At 44.1% G+C, this 23,971-nt stretch overlaps 1 protein-coding gene across 3 annotated transcripts in view; it reads left to right on the forward strand.

The window, feature by feature from the left end:
• The window catches only part of FHIP1A (FHF complex subunit HOOK interacting protein 1A), an 839,659-nt gene that overhangs the window by 474,446 nt on the left and 341,242 nt on the right, over positions 1–23,971 (forward strand). For all 3 annotated transcript variants that reach the window (XM_069631272.1, XM_069631273.1, XM_069631271.1), the window contains one exon: positions 1,128–1,214. In XM_069631272.1, the coding sequence (XP_069487373.1) occupies positions 1,128–1,214 (87 nt within the window). The remainder of the gene's footprint in view (positions 1–1,127; positions 1,215–23,971) is intronic.

The following is a 23,971-nucleotide window of genomic DNA, read 5'->3' on the forward strand; positions in this document are numbered from 1 at the left end:
AAGGAACCTCAAATAGTTTATGGCAAGAAACCAATAGAAGAATCAAGGAGGAAAACTAGTGGCAGTAAGGTGAGTTTGGGAGAGGTAAAAGAGAGGAAGGTGGAGTAGTGTGGTGAGGTCTGTAGAAGGAAAAAGCCCTGGAGAAGGGGAAGGATCAGACTAAAGATAGAGTACCTCAAGAGGAGAAGGTGCCCAAGGGGCAGAAAGTTAGAGTAGATGAGACTCAAGTGCTTGGAGAAACTTTGTCAGTCTCTGAGACCAGCAGCACCGGGTGTGAGCCTTATAACCCCACGCTGCACTGATATTGGCAAGAACCGAGTGAGTCTCTAGCCCTGCCCTCCTCCACGAGGCCCGGAGCACTAGGCCTGATGGTGTCAGTTGCACAGAGGGACATCCCGACATGTTCTGCAAAAGTCAGGCTCCCAACCACACAACCGAAGAAAAAGGTGCTCAGACATTTGAACCTCAAAAGATTGAGTGATTATTTTGATTTTTTTTTTTATCACGGGTGAGGGCTAAGGAAGAGAGAAGGCCTCATGCTCTGCAAAAAAGCTGATTTGGTGTTCTGGGTACTTCACAAAAAATGTAGAGATATAATGTGCAAGTTATTAGTGTAATTTAGTATTATATAATCAATTCAAACAAATGCTACAGCATCATTTATCCAGACATACAGAAAGTGACCATGTTAAAACAGTAACAATACTTAAATATTTGACAGTACATGCGCTATTTAATTGAATGTTTTCATCAATCAGATTTGTAAATGTAATTCTTTTCATCTGTATTATTTAATGGAGTCAATATTTACATCAACACACCAAATGTGGAATTATATTCATTTTAACGGACTAATTAATACACGTATTCATTTTTCTTCAATTCGGATAGGTAAAGCATGCAATGTGCAACTTCCCCCGGAGAATTTAAGTTTGTGTTGTGCTCATGGAAGCTGCTCACTCAGTGTGTTGATAGGGGGCATATCTTGTTGACATGGTAGGACATATCTCTATGTTGCCAGGCATTTTGCCCACTGCACTGCATATTTATCAACGTGTGTAAACCAGCACCGAGAGGTTTAAGGGTCTAATTTCTCATTTTCATGACTGAAGCTATTTCTCCCTTAGGTGGCTCATCCTCTCATTCGTGATCAGCTTGTCAACTACATCTACAATGGGTTCCTAGTGCCGGTGATGGCCCCAGCACTCCATAAGGTGAGTGGTTTACCAAGATTTGCATCTGTTGAATGACTGGTTCAATGTTGCGAGTTCCTTTTTGTCACTGTGCAAATGTTTTCCACTGTGCTAGTCCAGTATTTCTTTTTTTAAATCACATTTAGATTTTTGGGATATTTGGAGTTTTGATAGAAAAAATGTATTCAATTAACAGAGTATTATGATGCAATAAAAAATGGATTCGTTTTCGAAAGCCCCAAAGACCTTCATCAGATGGCAATAGGCAGAAGTGTGACGGTAGAGGCACATTCTGAGAGTTTTGCCAAGGCTAGCATGCATACAATACAGTATTGAGATTATCTTATCTAAGAGTTCTGTCGGACACAGCAGCTAGATGCAGCACACTGTTTAAAGGGATGTGTGCATTTGCATAATTAATACAATCCCGTTTTTGTGTGTTTTCCCACACACTAAGTGCTTTCTAAAATGGAGATCTAGAGTACTTTGAAACAAATGTACATTTCTTTTCATGATATAAATGCCTCCAAGTGCAAGGTTTAAAGAGGAATAGGAGAAGGATGTTTTCATAGAGTATTCATTTTATAGACTCGACTGCATTGCGGAAAAACTCTACACCAATCATGTACATGTTCATATCCTGCATGCTTGTTCTGTATGCCATTTCAGGCATGCTGCAGTGGTTGGAATATTTAATTATACTTTGCAAAAACGACTTTTAGCCACTATGATGAGTGATTTGTCAGTTCTTTTGGATATTGGCAAATACGGGGTGAATCATAATCACTGGCACCTACATGTAATTGAGGGTTACATTACCAGTGTTTTCATGGTATTGTTGTGTGATAGCTTGGATTTCAAAGTTCACCATACTGAGACATGAAGCCCACGCCCCTATTCAAATCTCAGCTCTTTAGGTAGAGCGCCTTCAATTACTTGAGATCCCGTGCTCTTTGGCATCTTGTATTTGGGAGTTCTGTCTTCAGTACCAAAACCAGCAAGTCAGTTAATGTCTGTCTTGACTAAAGTGATGTTCTAACAGTTATTCTGTTTTATTGTTGTTATTATTATTATTGATTTCTTCTTACGTGTCTCATGCCCGTAGGCCTCAGGGCGCACTCAAAACAGACAACACATGAAAACAGCGGTTTAACCTGGCTTGAGGTTAAAAAGATAGGTTTTGACTGTCCACTTAAATAAAGACAGGAAGGACATTCTCATTGCCAGTGGGAGGGCATTCCATTCACTAGGAGCCATCACAGAAAAGCTGGCACCACCAAATGTAGCTAATCTGAACCATGGCTGTTTAAATTTGTGTGTGTCACTGAATCGAAGATGTCTGGAGGGGTGATCAACGACCAGTTGCTCTCCAAGATATACACAGGCAATAGAGGTCCTACACTTGTAAGATAAGGCTAGAAGTTTGTTAATAATCCTTATGCAGCCAGTGCAATGTCCTACGAGAGTCTGTGATGCGCTCCTTTTTATGAAGACCAGCCCTGCTCGCACAGGGCTATTTTGGGTGATCTGCAATCACTGAAGCTTCCCCTGTGTTGTCCCAATCAAAAGACTGTTACAGTAGTCAAGTCTCGAGTTCACTAGGGCCGAAGCCAGGATGGACTTGTTAGTGACAGAATGAATCGAGTGTGTGACACACGGGACTTCATACTCAGTTCAGCGTCCAGATGGATGCCCATAGTTTTCACATAGTCCATAACCATGATTTGGTTGTTTGCAATGTAAAAGCTTTTGTATGCAATGTCCAGTTTCTTGTGCCCTTGCCCGGTGGCCACTATGAGGAGCTCCGTCTTGTCATTAAGCACCAAAGAGTTTTCAGCCATCAAGGACTGGATTGCAGCATGCACACGATTAATGGTTACAGAGTCCTGTGCATAGTTTCCTGCTAGCTCAATGATCACCCTGCTGTCATCTGCATAATTGGTGTACCGGACACCCAGGCGGTCAAGTAAATCCAGTAATGGTCTAATATAGACATTGAAGACGGAAAGTGATATACAAGATCCCTGTGGGACACCGCTATTGATAGTATAAGGAAGAGACTGAGCTTCTTCAAATGCTACTCTAGACACCCAGCGCCAAGAAAAGAGGCAATCCAGTCAGATGCCAGATTGGAGCAGCCAACAAAGTCCTTCAACCTGTCGACAAGAATGACGGGGTCGACCAGGTCGAAGGCACCGGCAAGATCAAGTAGCATTAACAATGCTGGATGTCCTCTTTCTACTATATCCGTTAGGGAGGTTTTTAGATCCAATAAGGCTGTTTCTGTCCTGTGCCATACTCTAAATCCAGATTGGTGAGTGCCTAAAATGATGATCTTCTGCAGGAAATCTTGGAACTGAAGATAGGCTACTTTATCCAGGATCTTTAGCAGGAATGGGACGTTAGTTATTGGGCAATAGTTTTTAGATAGAGAGGATCAAGGGAGCTTTTCTTAAGAAGGGGAGTAACCCAAACCTCTTTGAGTGAGTTGGGTACCACACCCTTGCTAAAGTACAAATTCACCATTCTAGTGATCCATGGTAGCAGTAAGCCAAGAGATTCTTGAATGATATTTGCAGGGCAAATATCTCCCTTACCTGGTGTAAGTTTGAGACTGGTAATTATCTTCAAGATCTCTGCTGCGGTGCTTGGTTTAAAATTGAATTCAGAGAGTCAGTAGCAATGGGAGTGGGATTTTTACTTAGCAGGGCATTTGAGCCAAGTTGCTGTGTATGAATAATTTCCTGGTGACCACAAATTTTGTTTTAAAATTCCTCCTGAGTTGTTTGTTACCAGGCAGAATCTCACTTAATACTGGTGTTATCAATACTCTTGCCCTCAACCTCTTTCAAGATTCTAAACAATTCCCCCAAACTAGATTTAGCATTACGGATTCTAGTAAGACTGAGCTTCTCATCTTGGGTACCAAACAGAGACTGATCAAGCTTGACCCATCATTCAAATCCTTCAATATTGATGGCAATTCCATCAAAGTATCTAATGACACCAAAACTTTAGGAATCTATCTAGATTCTATGTTTTCCCTCAATAGACAAACTAATGCTGTTGTCGCTGCCTCTGCTTACACATGTAAGCTCATTACAGCGTGCCGCCCCTTCCTCTCCACACAGAAATGCATTACCCTGGCCAGGACGTTGGTAATGTCTAAACTCGATTACTTCAATGCACTATATCAAGGGACTAATCAACGCAACCTCAACAATCTCCAGGTCACTCAAAATAATGCCATTAGAGAGGCCCTCAACTTCCCCAGATCTGAACACATCCCTGAAATAAGGAAGAGCCTACGTTGGCTTTCAGTTGCTCAAAGGACATCACTGAAATCCCTTACCCTCACACACAAATGTGTAAACAACCAGGCCTCTATCTACCTAGCTTCTCGCTTCATTCAGTATGTGCCCACCCAGTCACTCAGATCAGCCCAAGCACATAGCCTGACCATCCCCAGATACAAACTTCAGAAAGCAGGGGGTGTGCGTTTCCCAGTTCTAGCCTCTAAACTATGGAACTAACTTCCTCTAACCATTAGATCCTTATCTTCTCCAACTTTATTCAAACAAAAAGCTAAGCTATGGCTATCCTCCACACTCGACTAACTGCCACTCGCCCCTTTACTCAACAGCCTTCTTCTTACTTCTTGACACCGCTGGATTACACTATATGCCTTTGATATTATTAACTGTATCCTCCTTCCACATCTCCAATATTCACCTGTTTTCTCTCGCACCTGCTATGTACTTTATTTATCCTGCTTACTATGTACTTCGCTCGTGGCACTACACTCATGAATACTGCCTTAAATTCCAATGTAACTGTAACCATTGTCTTATCTGTACCTTGTTGTTCTAAGATATGTGCCCGGATGCCCTGGGGCCTGGAGAGCTATACAAATAAAATAAATACAACTACAAATACACATAGTATTAAAGTGTTTTGATTTAGCCTCGATAATGGTATTCTTAAAGATTTTGACAGATTTTTATAGTTCATATTAAGGGCGAGGGCTTTATATGCCATCCTCTCTCTCCAGGACCCTTTTCTCCAATCTAGACTGAAGAACATCGTTGTTAAACCAGGTGTTTTTTGACGTCTCTGGTTTGATGAGTTTTGTTAGGTTGAGGTTAGAGATGGTATGTCTGCGTAAATTTGTTTCGCGCAGTTCCTGTCAGATTTAACTTACTTGCTTTCCTTGTTGGTCTTCTCTTGTATTGGATGAAGTACACAATGTTGGGTATATTTGTTTTATGTCCCTTGAATCTGTATTGTTTGGTTCTGAGAGTTTGTTATATCGCTTTCAATCTAGATGTGTTGACAGGTTTTGCATCTCCTTGTATTGCATGGGTAAGCTCCAATCTCGTTTGTTCTTGGCTTCTAGTCGGGTCACTGCTAGAAATGTTAGTTGCTCATTTGCAATCAAAGTGCAACATTGAAAATGTCTTTTAGTTCTTCGTCCCTGATGAATATTGGTTGATAGTCTTTCACAATTTGGTTCAGTTGTGGTAACGCTGGGTGATAGGTGCCAACTAGGGGCACTTGTTCTGAGTCCTGCATGCTCTGCATTGCAGCAGGTTTTCTATTTGAATTTTGAATGCATGACCAAACTCCCTGTCAATCTGTCTGGCTGAGTATCCCTTTTGTAGAAAGGATGTGTGGAGTGCATAGCGTTGCTGGTCCCTTATCCACGTGTTGGAGCATATGCTTTGGTATCTGATTGTTTGGCTGTAAAAGACAGATCTTTGGGTGGCTAGGATGGACACTGCCTACTTGCTTCTGTCCATCGGTTTCTTGTTCACTGTGGTTTCCAGCTGGCCATTCTTTCTCAGAGTTATCCAGAAAGTGTATGCTTGTCTTGGAATAGTTCATGGGAATGTAATTTGTAGTGGAAGGGATTGACTGATTGATAAAATTGTTTGTTATGAGAGCATATTCCCCTTCCTATCCAAATCATGGAAAATGTTGTCAATGTATCACACGTATGTTGGTGGTTTTCAGATGTTGTAGGAACTATTCCGTAAGGTCTGCCGTTAATGGGTTTGCTTATTACAGGACCATTTTCGTATTCATGCCCCTTCAAGTGTTTTGGAGGAAAAGGCTCAATGTTTTGTAGGACATTTTGTCCCTATAATACTTCCAAAGCATCTAGCTTGTTTGCATTTTTATTCAGTCAACACACATTAGACAAACTGTCATGCATCAGAATCATAACTGTGTAATAGTGAGTTGGAGTATTGTCCTGGATTAGGAAGACAACTAGATGTGCCCTGTTACAAAACTATTTTCAAGTATTTTATTTTGTTCATAGATTTACTTTCTAAGTGACAGCCAGGCTTAACTGGATTGTTGTTCGATAAGCCTTTATTATTCTCTCAGTGAAACACTGCTTGTTGAAATTAACAGCTAACATAAATCTAGTAGGAGTTTTAAAGCCATATAAACCCTTAAAGGTTTGATGATCCATTGACCTTTATGCTCACCCTGTACATATCCGGCTTTTTCTCATGCATCTCGCAACACTGGTTTGAGTAGCTTAGAGCAAAACTGACGTAAATATTCTGAACGTGGATATTTTATGGTAATGATTGTGCCTACTTGCTGTCCGTGAAGAATCTGCTGAAACAGACCCTGACTGTGGGAGCGTAGGCAGCACAAGTTCATCCGAAGGATCCCCCGGATTAGTCTCATGCAGATGATATATGTACTGGAACCCAGGGTTCCCTTCATTTCTGTATCTATTTCCACTTAATATAAATTATCATTCTGGATTACTACAGTGTGCAGACATTCGCACAGAAGTGATCAGTAATGATGACCAACAAACTATGTGGCGGATGCCATTACTGCACACCCCTTACAGACTCTTCCTGCCCTCTTTTCATACAAAGAGTGAGCAGAATCCACGGGGACCCACGCCCCTGGGCCTGCATCAAAAGTGTGATGCTTGTGGAGATGCATGTGGATTCACCCACACAGTGGGGAAAGGCAAAGAACAGATTTCCTGTTCCACATCCCACTTCATGTGGGGAAACCCGAATCAAAATAACAGAGGGGTTGAAAAACGTGGGGTGTTTTTTCTGTCGGTATCAAATTGAGCCTATTGGTGCCCTTGACAGAAGCAAGTACTTGATATGCACATATGTAAACCCATAACCCGCAATATATGTCAATTACTGCAGTCGCACTGCTCACTGGAGTAAAATGTATCTAATTAGTGCATCACACTGTTAGCTAGTCCAGTTTTGCGAGAACCTGGTGAAGTGCTCAATTTCACAGCAAATTGCACAAATATTACAGTGTTACATTCCAAGGAGACATGCCTACTGCTGAATTGTTCAACCTGCGGGACAGTTTTCATAACATTGGTGATTTATCATTGGTGTCCTTTTAACAATGTCATGTCAAATATCTGATTTATATGGCGCTGATTTAATATAACCTATTCAAATAGCAAAACCAATAAACAATACAATTTTCAAACGAAATTCATGCCAGGGAAAAAGTAAACAAAAGCAAATGAAAAGAGCAAACCTTAAGTCATTTTACCAAATAAACTCAGAAGTAAGCCTGATCTCAAATAGTGGAAGCAATCGATACTGGTGGTCATTTGCATGCATGATCTCATCCTTGCAGTCCTTTAGGGAGGAATCTTTTTAAAGCACACTTACCCTTTCCTCCCTCTCTGTGGTTGACCAAAGGACAACCTCAGGCTAGTATGGTCATGGTTCATCCCTGAAAATGCTTTTTTTCTCAAGTACTTTACTGGGTGACTGCTCAATGAGTAATGGGGAATGGACGGATGGATAAATGGATGGCCGGAAGGTTGGACAGACAGACGGACGGACGGACGGACGGACGGATGGGATCGGAAAGTAAACTTTGAATTATGCTAATTTTATGGTCTTGGCCAATTGAAAGAGAACACAGTTTTGTGTCTTATAGAATGCTGAAATGACTGTTAACTTGCAGGGTGATGCTGGTATGAACCACATTTGGAAAGATGGAAGGGGGTGGTAGTATTCATAGATGAGAGAAGGTTTTATAGTCTTACTTTTCAAGGATGTTTTTTTACTGTGGGACTTGGAGATTTCCACAGCAGCAGACCAAAGGCCCAGGTGAAGAATTCTGCAAGTGCACTATACGGTGCCGGTTGGGTGGTGGTCTCTGCAGCCCAGCTTCCTGAAATACAGTACAAAGTCCTGACACATTGCCTGTTCCTCATGATGGAAGGTGCCATTCTCTGCATCTCTGCAGGAGCTTTGGAACTGATGGGTCATAAAATTCACAGGAGTTCAGTAAAAAGAGAAAATGTGGGATCTGTCTTTCTCTTGAAATTATGCAGACTACAACCTCTCGATTTGCTGTTGTAAGGGTGCACATGTCAGACTATAAACATGTATCCAAAGGTGCAAAAGGAAAAGAAAACCCTAACTCAGGTTTTCCCTGCCTCAATGGAAATAACCAGTGTGAAAATCCTAGCTCTGTCCCTTACACACTAGGCTAACTAAATAAAAAGGCAATGTCTTTTTGATCCAGACGGGTGTCTCCCTTCCCCTGGACAAAAGGCAGTTCTTGCCAGATCCTCTTTATCTAACACCAGCCACTTCTTGGCTGTTGGAGAAATGGGGGTCTTTCCCCAGCCTTACTCAGGCTTACAAATCAGTCCTTTGGGGTCCCAGACCCTCGTTGGTAGCTTTGGCTTACCCTTGCCAGCTACTGCCCTGGTTTCCCGTCAGCAAGTGCTGCTCTGCTAAAGGTTTGCCTGGATGATCCTTCCAACCTGTATGGGTCCCTGACCCGTGGGTGCAGTTCTGGTTCCCTTTCACCAAATGATGCACTGTAAAAGTGTTGTGTTGCCTGGATGTTCTCTCCAAGCTGTAGAACTGGAGGCTCACTCTCCTGCCAAGCCTTAGTACAAGTCCATGTACTATTTGTGTGCGAGTCACAGACTCGGCTGTATTCTCATTTTCTGTAGATTTTCTGTAGATTTGGTTCACTCTCCTTCCAAGCCTTAGTACAAATCCATGTACACTAGACTTGCCTTTTCTGGCTTTGCAGCACACTCCTTGAGGTTTCCGAGCCCCTGTGGCTTCCTGCATACCTTGTGTTATGACTCGCGCAGGTGCTGGCTCCCTTGAGGCAACTGGGCCCCTTCACGGCACTCAGGTAACTTTCCGGAGCTTACCTGCTCCAGCAGAGGCTCCAGAGGTTTCTTCTGCTTGGGGATGGGGTGCTGGTTTGCCTTCGCAGTACCCTGGTCTCTGGGATGCATGGAGTCTTGTTCCGCTTCTGGCCCATGCGGTCCTCCCGTCCTGGACCAGCTCGGACTCTTTATCCCTCTGTGCGGCATCCCGTTCAGCAACCGTCTGCACGTCTGTCTCGTCTTGGCTCTCGCTGTTCCTCCATGGAGGGCTTGACAATCTGGCAAGTCCTTAGTTGTTTTTTATCTTCTGATCGTGAACCATTATATTGGTGAAGGTGGTTCCAATGCATACTCTGCTCCACATTCCCTCCTCGGCTCAGTACTAGATGAGTATTGAAAGGGTAACTCACTATTACTCCTCCTCGTCTCAGTGCTTTATGGTTGAGTTGCCTTATCAAAGTAGATAGGGTAGGAGGGTAAGTGTGAAGAGTAATGAGGAGAGGAAGGATAAGTGGTGCAACTCTGGAAAGGGGCACCATGGTCAAGTACCCGGTGGAAATACCGTTTTCTCCCGATGTGTTCGTCACTGATCCCGAAGGGGGTCTCGCCTCCCATGAGATCCACCCGCTGAGTACCAGACCCAGAGAGACTTTCGGGTTGCGGCCTCACCAACCTAACCTCACGGGAGGGACTCCAGCCCCACCCCCCTCACAGAAGCAGTGATGACGACATGGGATTCAACACACTGCGAGTGTGTGTCTGTGTATATATATAGATATAGTTATATATATACGCCTGCGGTAGCGGCCGTGTAGATATGGTTAAGTTGCTCATCTCATAGGAAGAGCACTTTTTGGGCGGCGTATAACTTCGATCCCTCTGGACGAATCCTCACCAAACTTTGCAAAAAAAGTATATGCCCGCTCTGAATTACTTATAGTAAGTACATTAGACATTTTTGTGGGTCTTCTTGTGTGTTTATAGTGATCTCACCCTTCCTGCACAATAGCCCAATTCCTGCCTTATTCCAGAAACACTAAGTGTTGTCAGGATTGTTTGTTGCATTTCTGTGAAGGATTAACATTTGCAAACACAATTGGTCTGTGCCGTTTAAGTAAATGTTTTTTAAAAATGAGTAGCAATTGGAATAGAACATTGATTGCTACATTTGCACAGCAATTTACACCCGTTGTATTGTAAAACTGAAATGGACCAGACAGTGCTGTGTCTGAGTCATTTGATGGAAGTGCAAGTAGTTTCTTTGAAGAGGTAGGTGTCTTTGTTTGTGCAGTTGGTTATGCATTCTTCTTTTCAGTACATCCTTCTTTGGTTGTGATAATTGATGAAGTACTAGCTGCTTTCCATTTCCTTGGTGGTACTGTTGTGAGATAATGTATAAGTTGAGTTTGCACTAGTTTTCTCTTACAAAGTTTGCCTTTTTGAGGAACAGGGTACATTTTGAGATGGGTGTTAGAGTGCACATGGTCTTTTGTACTCTACAATGCAAGGAATGTCAACGTTGACTTTACTTGAATCAAAATTGACTAGAAATAGTTCAAGTGTACGTAGGCGTGACAGTGCTACGTAACTCATGCCTTCTTTAAAGACTGTGCTGCCAATATCAATCAATGCTTGATCTAGGGTTAGACCTTGTGATTTATGAATGGTGACTGCGTAGAGACAGAGAAAACTGTTCTCTACATACATGTATTTGAAAAGAAGGAATCTGGCTGTTGAGCGTCCTCTCCTCTTAACTTCTGAAGGTTTGTCAAAGTGAACATTGGCAAACTGAATGTTGTCACGTGGGTATCTCTGGAAACGAACAACTACCAAGTGCTCCATTAACTATTCCTTGCTCCACGTCAAGGTTACGTTTTAGCATCACTATACAGTTTAAACACAATGTTAACGTTTTCTCTAAACCAGCTGTTTTAGAAATAATTTTCTAAGGTATTTAGTCGTGCTGTGGCTTGTTGACACATAGTGTCATACCGTGCACACCCAGTTTGTCTGTGGAGTATATTTGCACTAGTGGTTGCATTTCTTTTTTCAGCATTCTTTCATTGAATTGTGCGCAGCTTGCAGGAGTTGGCATTAAGGACATACAGTTTACATTTTTGTGTGCTAATTGTTCCATGACATCAGTAGCACATGTGTTATGTCCATATAGCTCATGATGTGTCTGGTATTTAATGAAGATTCCTTAGATAGTACACCAATCCGAATACTTTTAAAAATGTTGGCATAGGTGAGGCTTGCAGACTGACGCATGTTCTTTGGATTGGAAATGTTGCCAAAGATTTACATTTCCTATGCTGCCAAGATTTTTATGGCACAGTTTGTGTCCTAAGGTTTTAAAAATAGGTTCACCTTTCACTGGTGTTAATTGAAGATCTCTGAAAACAATGTTTTCCTCCAAAGAGTTCTTCGTAGTCTGTTTTAAGGACCTCTTGCAACCTGAGGTGAATCAAAGCCAACATTAGGTTGGCGACCATGCTCAACTCCTCTATTAGCAGCATTTTCATTTGTTTTAAAACTCTGCGTAGCTCCATAGCAGCTTCTGCTGAAAGATTGTAGTGGTGGAATTTGTTTTGGTGTTCTACTGGATGAGTAGCAATCAGTGTAAAGTGACACCACCTATGTTGTAGGCAGCTAAACCTGTGGGGCAGTTACAACAGCTGAACGATTGTTGTTTGTCAATTGTTGGAGGAACTTGCTGATGATTTTTATTAAGAATGTTTTACATGAACCAGCTTGACCACACACATACAGCAGTATAGGTTTATAGTCTTGACAGGTACACGTTTTAGTTCGTGCTGCACACTATGTTCAATTTCTTTAGTTACTTCTAGGAAAATGCTATGCTGCTCGTTGTTTATTTGTGAGTTCAGTAGAGCAAAGTCTTCTGCAGATTGCCGATACTGACACATGGTGTTTTATGATATGATTTGGCATTTATAACGTGCCTATATACAAGTGTTTCAAGGCATGACGCGGCAAGGGAGGGGGAACAGAGGGAAGACAGACAACGATCCTACTAGGCCAGGTGTCATTCAGATTGTGCAAGTGTAGGGGTTGCGGCAAGGAGAAAGTGCGGGGTGGGAAGGGGGCAGTTCAGTACATGGGGAAAGAATAAATTAAAACAAAGAGATGTATGGCCAGCTAGTGGCAAGTGTAAGGGTGAGTGCGGGCATCAAGTGTCAAGGGCTGGTGGGGGACTGAAAATAGTCCCCAAGTGTGTGGGTTGCCAAGGAGGCAGTGCAGGTGTGCAACTGGCGAGGGAGGGGACCTGGACCCGAGATCAAAAGGTGGCCAGGTAACCAGTGCAGTTTCAGCCAGGAGTTCAGCAGGGGAGAGGAGGAGAGAAAGCAGAAGCAAAGAGGCAGGTTTTGAAGTACTTCCAGAACCAGAGATGGTTCTCCTCAAGTTTTAGGGAGGCAGGGAGGCTGTTCCAGCAGGAGGCCCCAGCCAAAGAAAGAGATCTACCACCAATTTGTTGCTTGGAGAAGCGACTGACCCTGAGGGAGTGGAGGCGGATGAGCGAACAGCTCGAGAAGGAAGATATCTAGGAAGAGAGAGTTGAAGGTGTTGAGGCCCCAGGCCTCCGAAGGCCTTGTGGACAATGCAGAGGGTTTTCTACTTCAGTCATGGCTAATTCTGCCTTATTTGCTATGAGTGGCTTTCCAAGTGGTTCTTGTCTTCCTGTTAGAGAAGGTTGACTGCTGTCATGAGTGTCTATATTTAGTTGTGCCTGGAGTAGTTGTTCTTGTTGGCGTTCATTGTCCAACATGTTTTTGTACTGCGTAAAATGTATATCTGTTATAGTGCTTTCACTTGCATTGAAAGCATCTCCATAGGAGGCATGAGTGTCTAATAAATCTTCTTCCTTTCTCCATAGTTTAAAAAGCTGCAGTAGGGCCATGTAATACAGTTCTTTGTGTTGAGGAGTCTTTAAAATGTGCTGGCTGTTGGGATGTTTTCAGATTTCCCATACAAGGCGGTGCCGGTTAAATGGTCTGCGGCTTCGTAGCAGCCACATTCTCTATGGGAGAGCATTTTTATGCCAAAGCTGTACAATTTCTGTGACGGTGTTTTGTCAGATATGTAATGTCATCCCAGAAGTCTTTCAGCTCTGTTTTCTCTGCTTTGGTTAAGTAGGATGTGACATATCGTGCAACTCCAGTGGAATTGTCTGCAATGTTCTGCACATCTGTATTTGCATTCCATAGGAGGGCAATGATTGTATTGTAATAATTGATGTACCTTGATGCTTCTGTTCTTTTTATGCAGTATGTGTTCTTAGGTGATTTGCCTTTCACACTGTCTAACCGAAGAAGCTGATAACTTGCCCTATTGCTAAAACTGGTCTAGGGAAACCGAGGCATTTGGTGTAGTATTTCCCTTTGTTTTTATATTTGCGCCGAAAATACTTGCCACACTTGAAACTGCAACATTTGTGCATGTAGGTCGCTATGTGTACTTTCTGAAGGGATTTCACAAGTGACATATTTGTGAATGAACTGCAAAACAGTGGCATCACTGTCATGACCAAATTTAGGAGCATCTTTAATCCACAAAAGCATGCGGATGTGTGGTGCTCCACTGGCTTGATATTCTTTTCTCCAAAAGAAGTGTTCCACTTCTCCGAGGACAGGAACTGTTTTTATTACAAATGAAGTACAGCATGGCAATAAAGCGATGATGGAAGTACCTTGATACATTTACATTTACATTTACAAGAGAGCAGATTTCTCCTGGTGTTTTTAAGTCTATATTTGCCTTGTTTTCATTTGCTATGCTTAGGAAATTGCGCAAGTCTTCCCATGCATACTCTGCACAACTTAGTCACAAACCATGTGGGCGGGCCAAGGTTGTGTATCATACAGCGTACATCTGCGTGACGTCGGAACCAGTATTCTTTCGTAGCACGCATGTTTGCTAAAAGATGTGTAATACTTGAATGTAAAACGTCATCTTTCTCTTGCACCTTTTGAAGTAGCTGTGTAGCAGACATGTTTTGAAAATTGGATCCTGTTTTCCATGTGTGTGCAACTCTGTAACATTGAGTTGCTAGTTCACTTTCAAAGAGGAGGTGGAATATGTATTCAACGTTTTTTCTTAATCTGGGGTCTTCCGAATACATTTAAGAGCAGGATTCTGATGCTGTTATTTGTGTGCATCTTTCATTGTACCTTCCACCTATTCCAGTAGGAAAAAGTAGAGCAAAGGCTCGTGCTTCTACACTTTTTCTGATTGGAGATCCTTTGGCTTGGCGCATTTGCTATGTTTCCAGTGCATCGTCTATGTTGTCTTTGGAGTGCAGTGCAGTGCAGTGGATGAATTGTATAGTGGTCTAAAATATTTGAGGCTGAAGTAGGATCTAGAAGACCAAATTGGCCAGTTCCTGATGAATCCTGAATTATCTCAGTGGTTTCCCTTAGGTTTTCTTCAATGTTTATTTCTTTGTAGTATTCATTGTTGTCTTTTAGGTATTGCAGAGCTTCCCTAACTTTATGTAAGTCCACTAGTTGCTGCAAAAATGTTTTGTCTTTTGTAGGTGTGCCATTAACTAGGATTATCAAAGAATGATCTATTGGCAGTTGCATTCCTAGAGTGTCTACATGTTCTTTCAGATCTAACGGCAAATAAACTACTTTGCCACAAATGCTTTTCAGTAATTCAGAGGGAGGCAGTTTTGCTGTTTTTGGATGAAGGCGTATTATTGCTTGAAATGAGTGCACTGTTTGGATTATAATGCTCTCATACAAGTTAAGTTGTTGGTGTGGTTTTGGCAGTGGGAATGTGTCAAGTTATTAGTTATAGCCCGTAAAGGTATTTGGTTGTTGTCAAGTTTTCCAGTGCATTAGCTGGAAAGTATTGCGGGGTTAGTAATTTCATATTATGTGTTTTCTGCTATAAGACAGAGAGCTAATTGGAACCACTGGGATTCCTCATTGTCTTCTATGTTGTACATTATTTCTACAGTTTTGGTGCTTTTTTTTATTATAAAAGGTTCTGCGGCAATACACACACATACTTGGTTTGGTACTTCAGCAGATGTGCTTTTAAACTTTATTATTTCTTGTTTGTATGTGTGTAATAGTGGGTTGACATCTGCAAGGTTGTTACTCTTTTCTAAAGGTTCTGGATTTTCTAAGTGGTCTTCAGTTCCAAGATATTTGCTTTGGATGTGGTCTATTTCCTCAAGTAGTTCTTTGGCTTTGGAATTTTCCCTCTATGTGTATAATATACACTGTATCAGTACTTAAAATTGCATTGTGAAACCTAGGCCTTTTCTCCCTCCATTCAGGATTCTCAAACTTAGGTGCTTTCTTTCCTGCTGTTTTTATAATATGCACTGTATCAGTATTTAAAATTTCATTGTGAAACCTAGGCCTGTTCCTTCTCCTTCAGGATTCTAAAACTAGGTGTGTTTTTTCTCCTGTCTCATAAATTTGCATTTTGTGAGTTCTATCTTGAGTTCATCGTCCTGTCCTATTACTCAACCTGCTTGCCTCTCGCTGCCTTGTCTGCCTACTCTAGTGTCCTTCTCTAGTGTCTCCAACTCTCCCTTTCCACCTACTCTATGGTGCTCTGTCTTCCCTATCTTTTCTAACTGCTTCTCTATTGACTATCCTGCTCTCCTCACTAAATCTTGTAGAAAGCAGTTTAAAAAGGACATCCTGGTCTCCAACCCAGGCCTCCCTATCGCTGATACCTACACCAGTGCCTCCACTAAGGAAACTCTCACCGACATCCTCTTTGTCGTTCCGTGGCCAGACCTATGGGCCCCTCATATGGTCTCTGTGCTCTCTCCTTTCTCTTCTCCCATTAATGGTAGCACCCATTGGGACGCCCTCCTGGCCTCCTTCCACTTCTCCAAGGTCATCATTAATGTATACTCTAATGGGACCGTCTTGGTCCAAGGCCCTCAGGCCAACCTTCACCTCTTTGATAGACACTTCCCATGCCTCATCAATTTCCTCTCTTCTCCAGCTGTCCCCTCCCCCCCTTCCTCTGCTACCTTGCCTCCCCCTTCTGCCCCCTTCGGGTCTACCTTACCTTCTCCCACCCTCTCTGCCCCCTCATGGGCTCCCTCTTCACCTCCGAAGGGCGTACCTCTGATCTGTACCCCTCCCCAGAAGTCCTTCAAGGATGGCAACCTTCTCCATATTGCCACTCTCAACTCTCGCTCTGCTTTCAAACACTCCTCTGACATTTGCCGCCTTCTGGAAGAACTTGACCTTGATGTCCTCGTCTCACTGAGACATGCTTAACAGCCAGCTCTGTCACTAGCTTTGACACGCTCCTCCCTGACGGCTGCAAGATCCTCTCAGCGCCCAGGTCCAACCGTGCTGGAGGGGGTGTAGCTCTGATCTTCCCAGAGTGGATTCCTGCCTCTGTCACTCCTACACAGGCCTACTCCTCTTTTGAATGTCTCGCCTGCAGGCTCTCTATCGCCCGTAGCCATTCCCTTACTGTGGCTACTATCTATCGGCCACCTGGTCAGATCTCTTCCTTCCTCTGAGTGGGCGGACCTCTCCTCCTCACTTCTGGCCTCGACTACTCAACTCCTCCTTCTTGGAGACTTCAACATCCACCTGGATGCCTCCTGTCCTCCCTCTGGACTCTTTCGTGACCTCTGCAACTCTCTCTCTCACTCACTATTCTCCCCTCTGTCCCGACTCACTCTGCAGGGCACACTCTGGATGTTCTCATCTCCTTTCCCTCTGTCCCCCTCTCCACTCCGCTCTCCTGGAGTGATCACTTTCTCTTATCCTCCCACCTCACCCTCCCTACCCCTCAGGCCAAGCCACCTCCATCACTGCCACCCAGCCTTCTTGGTCATCCAACCCATGAAGCACGTGTCAGTTGAGGCTTTCGCCACCATCTTCTCACCCCCTCCTCCACCTTCGGCTGACTCTCACCCTGACACAGCCCTCCCTATGCTCCACTCTTCTATATCTGATACTCTTGATATTCTTGTCCCTGTCATGAGAATCTGCATGAAGCCCAAAGCCAAGTCTAACTCCTGGTATGACTCGGATCTCGTCACCCTAAAACGCAAGTGCAGGGTGGCTGAGAGGAAATGATGTGCTTCATGTTCATCCTCTGACAAACTGGCCTGTTGCCTGCTGCAAAGGCAATGCCGGTTGTCCCTTCTCACCAAGAAGAGAACTCATATCCAAGCCTGCATCTCTGCAACATCTAACAACTCGGCTGAACTCTTTAAAATCTGCAAGGAACTGGACAATCCTGCCGCAGTCTCTACCTCTCCTGTACCTTCCCAGGCCCTCCGCACAGCACTGGCTTCTCACTTCATTTCTAAAACTCAGGACATTCTGTCCTCCCTCTCCTCATATCGCCTCCCTCCCTCCCTCCATTCCTTCCTCCCTCCCTCCCTCCGTTCCCTGCTCCTCCTCTGGCCCTTCTGCAGCTACCCGCCTCCTTCTCTGCCTTTCCCCTTTTCTCTGCAGACGAGGTTTCTAGACAAGTCTGATCTATGAAAGTCTTGTCGAAACAGGTTCACCCCTGTTCCTCCAAAACTATCAAGGACCACGACTCCCCCCTGGCTCCTGCCCTGGCTGATTTCTGTAATCACTCCTTCGTCACTGGAGTCTTCCCATCCCCCCTGAAGCACTCCCTTGTGCACCTTCTTCTTAAAAAACCTGCTGCCGACCCCTCCTGCCTGGCTAACTATCTCCCAATCTCCATCCCCCTTCCTGGGCAAGCTCCTGGAGAAACTGGCCATCACCCAGCTTAATCTCCACACCAAATCTGTTGGTTATCTTCATGGCCATCAGTCTGGCTTCAGAGCTGCCAGAAGCACGGAAACTGCTCTCCTGAACATCTGTGAAGACCTGCTCTCTAACCTCGATTCCAACACCCCCTGTGTCCGCATCTTTCTTGATCTCTCTTCTGCCTTTGACACTGTCAACCACGCCATCCTGCTCAACCGTCTCCGTGATAACCTGGGTATCACTGGTCAGGCTCTGGCGTGGCTGACCCCTTTCCTCTCCAACCGACCCTCCCAGGTCCAACTCAGGTCCTTCCTCTCCGATATCTTTTTCTCTTCCTGTGGTGTCCCCCAGGGATCTAACCTCTCTCCCTGGCTGTTCAACCAATACCTGGCACTCCTAGCCCACCACATTGCCGCTCTCTGTCCCAACTTTCAGTGCTATGCGGATGATACCCAGCTCATTTTCAGGCTACCCTCGGCCTCCTCTTCTCCTTCCCTCATCTCTGACTGTCTGTCTGCTATCCAGAAGGGGTGTGCCGCAAATGACCTCTGCCTTAATGCCAGTAAGACTGAGATTTTACTCATTGGCACACCCACTCCCTCCTTCCCTGTAGCTCACTGGCCGGCCTCTCTTGGCCCACTTCCTGCACCCACCTGCAAGGCTAAAAATCTTGGGGTCATCTTTGACTCCACACCCTCCTTCTCTCCTCACATCTCTGATGTCTCTAAGAAGTCACACTACCATCTGCACCTCCGCAGAGGTATTCTTACTTTCCTCTCCTTCTCCCAGAAGCTCACCATCTCCAGAGCCCTGGTTCTCTCTAGGCTGGACTATTGCAACAGCCTCTATCTAAATCTGCCTGCCTCTACTCTCCGACCTCTGAAATTTATCCAGAACAGGACTGCAAGACTCTTCCTTGGCCTCAAGCCCAGGGATCGTATCTCTCCAGGACTGAAATCTCTGCACTGGCTCCCAGTGACTGCAAGGATTAAGTTCAGAACTCTCTGCATTGTCCTCAAGGCCTTCTGGGCCTGGGGCCGCAATACCTTCAACTCCCTCTTCCCAAATATCTTCCTTCTCAAGCTCTTCACTCATCCGCCTCCAACTCCCTCAGGGTCAGTCGCTTCTCCAAGCAACGAGTTGGTGGTAGATCCCTCGCCTTGGCTGGGGCCTCCCTCTGGGACAGTCTTCCTGCCTCCCTGAAACTTGAGGAGAACCATCTCCAGTTCCGGAAGCACCTCAAAACCTTCCTCTTTGCTTCTGCTTTCTCTCCCCCTCTCCCTTGCTGAATTCTGGGCTAAAACTGCACTGGCTACATGACCACCCTTTGTGACCTTGGGCCCAGGCCCCGCCATTTGCACACCTGCACTGCCTCTCTGGCAACCCCGCACCTGGGGACTGTACTCTGTATCCGTACAGTCCCCCACTAGCACTTATGTCTTCTCTTAACATGCACCATCATGCAGTTTATTTATCTTATTTATTCTACTATCCCATGTACTGCACTGTTCCCTCTCCCTTCCCCCTCGCACTTTTTCCTTTCCCCCCTTCCCATGCACTTGCGTGATATGAATGACACTTGGCCTAGTAAGATCGTTCTGTCCTCCCTCTGTTCCCCCTCCCTTGCCTCATCGCACCTCGAAACACTTGTGTATAGGCATGTTATAAATGCCATATCATATCATATATACCATGTAGGAGAATGTTATTTAAATGGGCCAGTGCTAAAGCAGGACTTTTTGCATAGTACAGTTTATGACTGAGATTTCATAGTCGAATGGTGTTGCTAACATTTTGATATGGTGGAAGGTGCTTTTGCAAGTAGGTCCCGAAATTCAGGCTAATGAATGTCCTTGTAGTCCTGCGTATTGCGCACTGTACAGGAGTCTATAGTTTGTCATATTTAAATTTTTAATGTCTTTGCCTTTCACATATTGATTGAGGAACTGGAGTAAAATGTGAGGTTTTTTTTGCACGTTACACATTGATGGGCACGGCCATTTGTAGACTGGACGTATTAGTTCGGTGGAATGGATAGTGAATTGTAAGTTTGCTGGGGATATTCTTGTGAGCAGCGTTTCTTCTTCCGTAATGGTATTGTCAACCTTTTCATACCTTCGTCCACTGCTGTGTATGACAATTGGGTTTGTTTGCTTTTGTTTGTATGCGTCTTCATTGAAATATGGCTCTGTGCTGGTGGTGTGACTCCGCTCACCTGCACAGATGTTTGCAAAGCCATTTATGTTGATATTCCGTCTGTTGCAAAGTACTTGTTGTAGTTTAGTAATTCGTTTTGTTAGTGGTTTCATTCGGTTTAAAACTAATATAGATCATTTCCTTTTGAGAAGGCTTGCACTGTCGATGAGAGCTTACAGGATGGGTTTTCTGCGGTAGGTTTTAAGGGTTGAGCGTGATTTGTCCCTGATTTTATAAGGTCCGTCAGGACTCTGTGGTGGAAAAATATTTGTAAAATTATTTTTTTGGAATGCTTACTTACATCAAGATTTATAGGTGCAGTGTTAGCACTAGTGGTAGTTGCAATCTTCTTAATACATTTTATTTTTACATTTTGAAAGAGTCACTTTCTTTCCTGCAAGCTGCTTCAGTTTTGCTTATTGACTTTATTAGCTGTTTTGCTTGAACTTTTTGTAGAAATTCTGCTAGAGGCAGATGGCTATTTTGTATGCTTTTAGTTTGATCTGCTCTACTTCTGCGTTGCTTTCTACATAGTTGATTTTTGGTAGGCATTCTTCAGTGTCTGTTGGAGATGAAAGGAAAGTGTGGGTTGGGAGGTTGTGCAATGTGTATGTGTGCACTGTGCCTGAGTGTCTGAATATGATGGTAGGCATACATACAGAGGTCTGTGATTGTGGAATGGGCTGTTACTTCAGGTTGGGAAGGCTGTACTGGTATTTGTGTGTTACTATACTGGTGTTCAGATGACAATACAAAGTGTGCACCTACTGAGGTGCAATGAGTAAGAGTGAAGCAAATGCTGTTGGGTTGATACAATTGTGTAGCCTATAATGCAGGAGCACAGCACTGTCTGAGTAATAGGCAGAACACTACGACAGTATTGCACTTATTTTGTTGGATGTGAACAGTAGGTTTCTTCTGGGTTCTATTTTCCACTTGAGACGCCACTGGCTTTCAGGAGAGTGGTCTTCACTATAATTGTGAAAGAAGGAAGTTGGTACATATGTGTGTTTAATGGCACAGTAATTGCACTTGGTGAACACATTATTTAAAGTTATAGAAGGATTTCTTGACAGGAAGAGTTAGTGTGTGTGAGAAATTGCACAGCTTTGTATATGAATGGAGACTTGAGAGCATCAGTGTCGTTATGGGGGCAGTGGTGTATTTATACGCGTGTCCTATGAGGTGCACCTTTTTAGGTTTGTGCGTTGCTGTTGCACTATTTACTTTGGAAATGGATTAGCGCAAGTTGTAGTAGGGTGAGAAAAAGGCTCAGAAAGATGTACAGATAGGAAAGGATTGTTTGTGTGTGGAATTCCATTAACTTTCCTGTACATAGATACTTGCAACATGAGTGCTGAAATTCTTTTTTTTGATTTATTTATCCACATTTACAAATGGCATTGTTCCTAATGTACACATGTATTTGTTTGCTTTTGAAGAAATGGTGCATTCTATCAATTGTGCAAAGTATGTACCTGCCATGCTTTGGGAACATGCATGCAGTTTCTTTTCTCTGTATGCATTCTGGGCATTTCACATAAGACCTGCCTTTTCAACTAGCTGTAAAAGTGTTTTCAATGTGGTTTTCTTTTTTTCATTTATGAATACATCAGAGCGAGTGGTGATAAAATGGAAATCTGAAGTGTGAAACAGGTATGCATGTGGGCATTAAAAGAAAAGTTTGCAAGCACACAGCATTGTAAGTAAGTGCCACTTGATGTTAGGAGATGGGACAAATGACAGTATGATTATTTAGTAGGTTATGCAAGGTAAGTGTCTGGTACCTTGTTCATATGCATGCAATGCATGTACTTGGTATGCATTGGTAAGTACTTGGTATGCTTTGGTAAGATACATGCAGTTTTCTTTTCTGTGTGCATTGTAGGCATTTTATAGCAGGTGTGTTAATGGGGGAAGTGGTTGTAAAAATGGCAGAAGGAATGAAGAGAATAACAGTTTGCACTTTACAATGGGCGATAAGGGTAAAAGGCAATATTGAAAGCAAACGGTATTGTAAGTGCCACTTGATGCTAGGAGATGGGACAAATTACAGTATGCTTCTGGAGTAGGTTATGCAGGGTAAGTGGCAGCTACCCTGTTTTTTTTTTTTATTCATGACATATAAGGAAGGGGCACCAACCACGGGAATAAGAAAGTGCAAGTGGAGAGAGGAAGATGTTGGGTGGGCCTCACTTGGGTAGGGGGCACTCTTTCTCATGCTTCCGGACCGAAACCTCGAAAGCACTCCGAAATTGTTTCCCCCGGCAGAGTACTGCTTCACAGTACATGCACAATACAGTGACCCTCGAATGTTAAGTGTCTGCTGCATCGCGTATGGCCTGCGAGGCTGGTTCAGGGATGTGCTGCCCCACAGGAGTGTCTCTTGTGGTGGCAGAAGCGGCTACGGAGGATGCTGTGGAGGAACTCAACCTATTACTTTGTTCAAAGGGAACGACCCTCTGAACTGCCGTCTTGTGGTTCGACCTCAGGTGTCGCCGCATGGAGGTGGTCCCGTAGCTGTAAAGACCCGGTTTGCCACGACTGAGCACCATTTGGCACTCAGTGCAGTGCACCTTGTCTGCACAGCCGTTGGGTACCCCTCCAACGGTGGTAAAGAGCCTCCACACCTGGCTGGCAGTAGTAAGTACTTCCACTACCTCACCATCGTTTTCCTCTTCATCCCTCTCTACATCTCCACGCCTGTTCCCCTCTCCAGGCCCTTGGAAAGGTGGTCGTGGTGGTGGTGGAGGGGTTTGGGTGGGGCTGAAGCAGAAGCCGCAACAGCCATGGTTGCCATCTGATCTGGAATGTTTTCCAAAAGTAGTTCAGTCCAGCAGGAAAGCAATGTAAGCCAACAGCAATGTACAGCAATGTGCTGCAATGCTTGGTCCTGGTATACAAAGACGGAATGAGGAGCAGTTCTGGGGTGTGGCCTTTTATAGAGGCGCTGTGGAGCGCTCCGCAGACAGCCGCGCACTCCACGGTCACTTCAAACACCAAAGAGCATTCAAAAGGCTCCACAAAGTGTCCAAATCGCCACGGGCATGGTCTGCGACCTGTGCAAGGGTGAAGTTTCATAGTAAAACCTCTTGAATTGCTCAAAAAAACACTTTTTTGGTGTCTGGGGGCCTGGACACTGCCCTCAGATAAGGGCCTATGCCGAGTGTTGGTGCGGTCCCATGGTGACATAACAGATGTTCGCGAATGGGATGGGTGTCCGTAGGGCATATATTGCATGGGATTGGTTGTGCGCATGCGCATAGGTGTTCTATGGACAAGGTTAGGCTCCCCGGACTAATTAAAAGTGTGACATACGTGCGGCGGACAGTTCCGGACAGGTGCAATATTCGCAGGAACCCGAAAAAAATAAGACACATACAGGAACAGTATACATATACCTTTATTTACACACACATATACAAATTACGAAAGAGAGGGGGTAGCAGAAATTGAGACATATACAGGGTATTTGGGGTTTTCTAGAGGTTTGGTATTAGGGGAGGAAGTGATTGAGGTCCCATCGTAATGTTTTTGGTGATGGGGAATTTTTGGGGATGATTGGCTCAGACAGGGAGAAGGGGTACAGGTGCAGGTGGGGCAGTGATATTTAATTTTCTCCATGATATGTCTTTGTACAAAGTCTTTCAAATCAGCAAAAGTGTTCTTTAATTGGTAAGTTC

This window comes from Ambystoma mexicanum, chromosome 6q, assembly GCF_040938575.1.
Source record: "Ambystoma mexicanum isolate Mex_15411 chromosome 6q, UKY_AmexF1_1, whole genome shotgun sequence".
Lineage (NCBI taxonomy): Eukaryota > Metazoa > Chordata > Amphibia > Caudata > Ambystomatidae > Ambystoma > Ambystoma mexicanum.